This window comes from Rutidosis leptorrhynchoides, chromosome 3 (assembly GCF_046630445.1).
Source record: "Rutidosis leptorrhynchoides isolate AG116_Rl617_1_P2 chromosome 3, CSIRO_AGI_Rlap_v1, whole genome shotgun sequence".
Lineage (NCBI taxonomy): Eukaryota > Viridiplantae > Streptophyta > Magnoliopsida > Asterales > Asteraceae > Rutidosis > Rutidosis leptorrhynchoides.
In genome coordinates, this window is record NC_092335.1 from 454,469,574 (window position 1) to 454,477,526 (window position 7,953).

Below are 7,953 nucleotides of genomic sequence, written 5' to 3' on the forward strand. Positions count from 1 at the left end.
AGTTTCCATTTTTAGAAAGTTTCTTATTTTACTAAGTTTCTATGACTAGAGAGTTTCTACTTTTATGAGTGTTTTTCATTTTAGGATACTTGCCGTATTAGATAAGCTTCCAATCACCCCTTTCTCTTCGAATGGCTAATTTAGATCTAGGGGCTTGAGCCATAGGACCCTTTAAATCGGAAATCCAAATCCTCTGCCTAGAATCTCGTAGAAACCATTCGTCAAGAAAGTTCGAAGATCTATACATCTCTAATACATATCCCAAAATGTTTTTGTGCTACAATATAAGTAGTAGGTTATAGGTGCTAGTAATAGTAATAGTGTATACATGTTAAGTACTAGTATAAGTAGTATTAGGGTTTAAGGTTTTAATATGTATATGTATATATAATTCGTATATATACATAAATTTTTTTTTTTTTTACATGTATATATGTATATATAAATCTAGGAGTGTTTATGTATATACTTATGAATACAAGTTTATAATATGAATATGAATTAATAAAGATTAAAGTTTATGTAAATAGTTTAGGGTTTATGTTATACCTTTGAAGATTCAAGATAATTAACAAAGAAAAGATGAACACGATGAAGATGGAAGATCAAAGCCTTAAAAATCTTGAAGAACTCCTTGAAGATTTTTGAAGAACACGAAGAACAAGCTTGAAGATCCGAATACCACATGAGAGGGAGAGGGAGAGATTGTTTTTGAGAGAGGATTTTGGTGTGATTTGTGAATGAGAAACTAGGAGTCTAGGAGTGTTTATATAGTGCAAGTATTAGAGTGTTAGTCAACATAAGGATGTTCTAATTAATGATTTTATTTTGTTTTATAATTTTTAGTCAACAAAAGGTGGTACTAGTTTATAATTAGTCAACATAAGGATGTACTAGTTTATACTTTATTTTTAGTCAACATAAGGATGTAATTGTTTAAGATTCTTTAGTCTCATTATTATTACTATTATTATTATTATTATGTTTATTATTATTTTTACATTTACTACATGATAAGTATTATTTTCTTTTTACTAATTCATGACTTGTATTTATTTTTATTTAGTTCCTAATTGTTTTATTATTTATATAAATGTCACTTTTTATTTATTACTTATAGATTAATAGTTATAAATAATATTATTGAAATGCATAAATTTTAATTAGCAGTGAGTGTCGAATAAAAGTTTATTATTTGGTCAACGTTAAATTGATTGTGTATATAACAAACCTTAAATAATTAATACGTATAGTCAGACAGTAAACCCTAGGGTCATTTCAGTAATTTCAGAAGTCAAAAAGTGAGGGTTGTTATATTTGTAAAATGTATCATATAGAGGTCAATTACCTCGCGATGTAATCAACTATTGTGAATCGTTTATATTGTATATGAACGGGGCATTACAAGTAGGGTTTCGACGGGCTAGGATTTATGAGTGGATCATCAGGATTTTCTTAGATTGATTGGCTAGTGAGGGATCTCCTTGGTTTTCTGGTTGCGGTCTCAAGGCGGGTGTTCTTAGGTTGCCCGACGGGCAGTTTTGTGACAGAGTTATGTTGTTGTGGGTTAGAGTTGTTGATTGGAGGGGAGTGTAGAGTGGTTGGCGTTGCTGACTGCAGTTCGGGATGATTGCTTTTTAGGTCTGGCTGTCTAGCTTAGTGGTTACTCACGGCTCTAGTTTTCGAGCAACTTATGTTATTCAATCGCAATTGTAATAGTTAGATGTAGTCAATGTGTTTCATGTTGGACGCCTATTTCATGTCAATCAATGTCGAAAAATATCAAATGTAACTCATGTAACACCACTAGATATTCGGATATTTTATGTATGTATGTATGTATGTATGTATGTATGTATGTATGTATGTATGTATATATATATATATATATATATATATATATATATATATATATATATATATATATATATATATAGGGGCAGGATCAATGGGGAAGTAACCAATCGGGGGGAAGCAAATTTTTTTTTTCGTTTTCTTTGAATTTTTTTTTTCAGCATCAAGATCACACGAAAATATGAACATTTAGAAGAGACACTTCGTGATGAATGTTATTATTTAGGCGGAAAAACGATCGACAAAAATAACATTCAAGATAATATTGTTCGTGAAGAATATGAACGTTTTTTTTCTTCATGTTTTGTGAAGTAAAATTTAGCCCGATTTAGAGCTTAGGGTTTAGGGTTTGGTGTTTTGGGTTTATTCCATAAACCCAAAACACCAAACCCTAAACCCTAAAACCTAAACTCTAAACCGTTCGTGTTAAAAACTCAATCTAAATCCTAAATCTAAACCCTAAACCCTAAATTTCTAAACCCTAATATCTAAACCCTATAAACCCTAATATCTAAATCCCAATAGCTAAAACCTCAAAATACGCTCGAATAACACGATAATTGTTATATATTACTTCTTCGAGCGTTTTTCCGCCAAAATAAAAACATTTATCACAAAGTGTCTCTACTAAATGTTCATATTTTCATCTCATCTATAATGTTCGTGAACAAAGTTTTTTCAAAAAACAAAAAAAAAATGTTTTTGCTTCCCCCCGCTTCCTCCCGAATGGTTACTTCCCTCTTGATCCTACCACTATATATATATATATATATATATATATATATATATATATATATATATATATATATATATATATATATATAATATGTAGTTTTCGCCAAAAAAAAAAAAGAAAAAGAAAAACTAAACGTGACTAAAGCTATCCATGTGTTGTTAGTCTAGTGGTAATGACTCATACAATTTCCTGGGGTGACAAACATTTCACATAAGGGTTATCCCCTTGATCTTGAATTCCACCCAAGGTCGCCTTTCGCACATTACGTTGCGGGGTAGGGGGTGTTTACCGGTCATGCCCTCGGATTGGTCAGGGTTTCCTTCAGAGCATTAGTTGGGGGCGGGTTATGCAACTACAGAGATGATCTCGTAGGTGGTTTAGTCCCTCTGAGTAATCCCAAACGTTCGAAAAAGAAAACTTAGTAAAGCTATAACATATGAAAACCTACAAAATGGACAAACTTCTACCTTTATAGACACAAACTTGCTCTAAATTGTTCTCTTTTCCATTCAATCAATTAAATATTACTAGAATTTTCAAGCTACTCTTCTTTTCATCATCTCTCTAATTTTTGCTGTCGGATTCTAGTTCTTATTAATTGGTTCCGATGCCGAGAAACTGACTCATCTCAATTGCTAGGTTACAGTCTCGAATAGATGCACAAGATGAGAAGAATAATCTTCTAAACCAATCATATATAAATTGTAATGGGAGCTGATACGTACACCACTTACTTTTTGCCATACACCACCAAAATTTAATTTTGGACCATTTTACCCTTTCTCATAATTAATTTAGGGAAAAGGGCCTTGAGTTAGAAAGGGTAAAATAGTCAAAGATTGTAGTTTGGTGGTGTATGGCAAAAAACAAGTGGTGTACGGATCAACTCCCAATTGTAATAGCTCAAGTACAAAACATACTGTTAAACTTAATACAACACAATTGTTCGCAACGAGTTTCACAAAATGAAAGCAACTTAGCGACAAAGGTATACTTATCAAATACCACCCAACACATTATACTTCAAATATGGATAACAAAGTAATGAAAAGGCATAATCCAACTAGCAAGAAACTAGAAGAGGGGTGATCAATTGACCCAACATATAAATGAAGATTTTAATTCGACATATTAAAGGAAATTGATCATTCATACAAAGAATTTGACAAACTTCAGTCACATCTGAAACTCTATATAGCTAATGTGTAACAAAGTTTTTCTTTAAGGAAGACAAGAAATTGATGATGAGCGATAAAAAATAACGGATATAAATATGGGTACGTTGTGTGGCAGCAGAATCAGATAAATAAAAAGAGATAAATAAAAAGGATGGTTCTTACTGTGAACTGTGAAGTGTAAAGTAGAAATAATAATTCAAACACAGTGATTTATGAATCATCTTCATCCTATAATAAATAAGGACATCCACACCACCTATTATAGGTCAAGTCCTAAAGCTATAGTGTAAGTGATCCTTCTATGCTTTCACCAATTAACCACATCCAACCAGGAATCGCATTTGCTAGATGTGCTGAAAAAACATTTCCATTTCACAAAATGCAAGTTAGATCAATTGCGGTTCACGGTGAATCTCAAAATCAACAATCAACACACCAACTTTGAGATGTCTCAAAAGTTACTACATTAAAAACAACCACTAGAGTTAATTAAGCGCATATTAGTTTAAATGAAATTTTTAATCATGCCCACACATGAAATCTCCACTTCAACGATCAAAGTATCATTCAAAAGGTATCCATTTGCAGCGTTAGTTAGTTCACTCAGCTCTATGAAACTTGGAACACCCCTGTTGTCATCAGATGGGCAGAACCAATGACGAATTTCTGCAAGGTAGAAAAGGAAAGCATACAGATACAAATCATCAACATAGATTAACACTAATGCAACACATGTTTTAAAATGCGTATTCAGAATCATATATATATATGTATATATATGTATGTATATATATGTATATATATATATATATATATATATATATATATATATACATATATATACATACATATACATATATATGTATGTATATATATGTATATATATGTATATATATATATACGTATATATGTGTATGTATATATACGTATATGTGTATGTATATATACGTATATATATATATATGTACGTATATATATGTACGTATATATATATATATATATATATATATATATATATATATATATATATATATATATATATATATATATATATATATGAACTGATAGACCTTACCTCTCTCTGTATCAACATTTCTGTTTTGACTCTTAAGCCGTAGAGTAAAATCAGCATAAACTCTCCAATCATTGGGGAATGAGGAAGCATCATGCACACCTAAAAACAGTGATATGTGTGTACCCAATCCATCCTTCAATCCTTTAGGATATAGTGACAACTTCCTATAAACAAAAACATAAAGTTATACACAAAAATATGAAGAAAAAAAAAGGCAACTACCTGGACTTTAATACTGTAATACTGTAATAAGTGATATACCATTTGAGTTTCCCAATTTTAAAAATCTCTGATTGCAGTTCATCATCAGTTACAGCTGAAAAGTTATCAATTTTCCAAGTGTGAGTATTCATATATGACGGAGGCTTTATCATAGTTAAGCATCGGTCTTTCGTTGCGTATGCTGGAACTACGAAAACCTCAGCTCCAAACACACATGAATCATTCAATAGGAACCCATTTTTACTATCCTTAAAAAACCTAACTGTCATTAGTTTCTCAAAACCCCATTCTGTCTTCTTCTCATGAAGCTTTGTTGTGTTTTTATAAGCATCTATAAAACAATGTACGTATACATAAGCATGATATTATGACTTATATAACAAAATAAAAGCCGTAGTTAACCAGTTAGTAGAGTGAAAACTTTACCTTGAATTGTTGCGTATGTTTGACATGTATGATCATAAATGAAAAAAGTGACATCTACAGAGATCTCCCACCCTTTTGGAAGAATTTCGGTGTCACACAATAGACATACAGTGAAATAAACTTGTTGTCCATCTTCTTTCCATTTGGATACAAATCTAACCTCCTATACAAAATTAACATATATGCACACCTATAAATATCATATATGTATGTATGTATGTATATATATATATATATATATATATATATATATATATATATATATATATATATATACAAGTTATCATACATCATATGTATGATAACGCAAGTTATCTGATGTATGATAACCAAAACTAATGAAAAATGACTAACGACTAGTGAAAAACACTGTTTAGGGTTTGGATATTAGGGTTTAAAAATTAAGGTTTAGGCTTTAGATTTAGGGTTTAGATTGAGTTTTTAATACGAGTTTAGGGTTTAGGGTTTTGGGTTTAGTCCCTAAACCCTAAACTCTAAATTGGGGCTAAATTTTGAATAAAACCTTAGAGCAGCTTATATATATATATATATATATATATATATATATATATATATATATATAGAGAGAGAGAGAGAGAGAGAGAGAGAGAGGCTGCAAATGACTTTAACCCAGATTGTAAGCTGTGACAGAAATTGTTATACCCATAGCAGAAAAGTGTAACAAAAACTGACTGACCATTTATGTCCACTGGCTTCAAAGACATCAGATTCAACTTTCATTTCTGGAACTTGAGAAAGAAGAGAGAAAGACTCAATCTTCAACATAAAATGTGCCGGTTCACGGCTTCTTTCTGATAACAACATATCTGCAGAGTGGCGAATTCAGGATTAAGAATCACACACGTAACTAATTTAGTTGAGTGACAAAATGATTATTGATGACAAAATGACTGAGTGACAAAATGATTCAGGATTAAGAATCACACACGTAACTAATATTATGTGCTTCAAAAGGTAATTAACACATTACATTTTGAAACACCAAGTTAATAATACAATACAACTGTTTGCAACGAGAGTTACCATGATTAAGATGAATAGTGCTAAGCTTAGTATCCATAATCCTGCGAAGCTCATCAGGTGTGAACTTCACCTGTTGAATTTAAAATAAGTATTGTTGATCTTAATTGATACTCCGTATAACACTGTAATACTAACATCAAAATACAAATTAAATAATTAGAATCAAATAAAGGTACCATTTTGTCTATCACCGCCAAAATGAATCTTCAAAGCAACTGTTTGCAAAACATACTAATAAAGTTAATACTACAATACAACTATTCCACACCATAAAAGATAACAACATAGGTATCATTATAAAAAACCATCCAACACACTTTTCTCAAAATACAGACAATAACACAATCACTTTCTGATTGAATGTACAATCGAATCGAACTACAACTTTAAAGTTAGTTGTCAAATAATGAAACCAAGTCTGTCAAAAATAGTTGCTTAAATTGGATTCTCCATCCAAATCACGGCTTATCTTAAATTTTAATTTAGGTTTTGTCGAAACAATTTTAAATTTTAATAACTTAATATGCTTAATTTAGGTTTTGTGAAAACAAAGAATACTGCAGAGAAACAAGCCGAACAAAACTGATAAAAATAACATATATGTCTACTTTCTAGGGATTTTAGCTTTTAATTTATGTAATACACACTTTTTATACAAAGCTAATTACATTTGGACTTGATGAATGGTGTTTAGGTTACCCAATTATCCCTAAATTGAACATGCAGAGACCCAAAAACCCTAAAAAAACCACATTATAATTCTTGATCTCCTTACTAAGTAATTAGCAAAAACATTTTTTGATAATACTCTTTAATAATATTCGAAAAAAATCCGATTACCTAAATAATCTGCCGTCGTAAGTTTTACTTCACTGATAATTTGCTTTGGACGTCTGAACTTCTTTCACATTACATTGGATTGCCCAATTTGTTACTCCGTACATTATTATACGTATATATATATATATATTCCCATGAACCTTTTAGAAAGTAGACTCAAAGCCCGGAGAAGATATACACGGGCTTTTAAAAAGTCTATAAAATAATGGGCCTATTTTTCATAGAGTAATACGGAACGCGTTAGGTTTAATTTTCTTTTGAGAAGTTGGTCAAAATGCCCCTAAATTTTTGTAATTAAAATTTTGCCCCCACCCCCTCCCGTGTCCACGCACCACACATGGTGCGTGCAAATATGTGTGTGGTCCGTGTTACCGAGCATTGCAGTAGGTTTACCGAGTACGATTAGTTTGTGGTTGGTGTTTGTGGTAGGTGGTGGTTGGTGGTGGTGTGTGGTAGAGGGAGGTGGTGGTTGATGGTGGTTGGTTGTAGTGGTGGTTGGTTGTATTGGTGGTTGGTGAGGGTGAGTGGTTGGTTGTGCTGGTGGTGAGTGATGGTGGTGGTGGTGGTGGTGGTGGTGT

General features: G+C 31.5%; 1 protein-coding gene across 1 annotated transcript; it reads right to left on the reverse strand.

Moving 5' to 3' along the window:
- Positions 1–3,897: 3,897 nt before the first annotated feature.
- Positions 3,898–6,606, reverse strand: LOC139897993 (uncharacterized). Its single transcript, XM_071880711.1, has 7 exons — positions 6,536–6,606; positions 6,189–6,318; positions 5,492–5,654; positions 5,105–5,396; positions 4,844–5,007; positions 4,303–4,434; positions 3,898–4,121 (listed from the first exon to the last, which is right to left on the reverse strand). Exons 2-7 carry the CDS (start codon positions 6,189–6,191, stop codon positions 4,048–4,050), a joined length of 828 nt encoding a protein of 275 aa, XP_071736812.1. The 5' UTR covers positions 6,192–6,318; positions 6,536–6,606; the 3' UTR covers positions 3,898–4,047.
- Between the last annotated feature and the right edge of the window lie 1,347 nt (positions 6,607–7,953).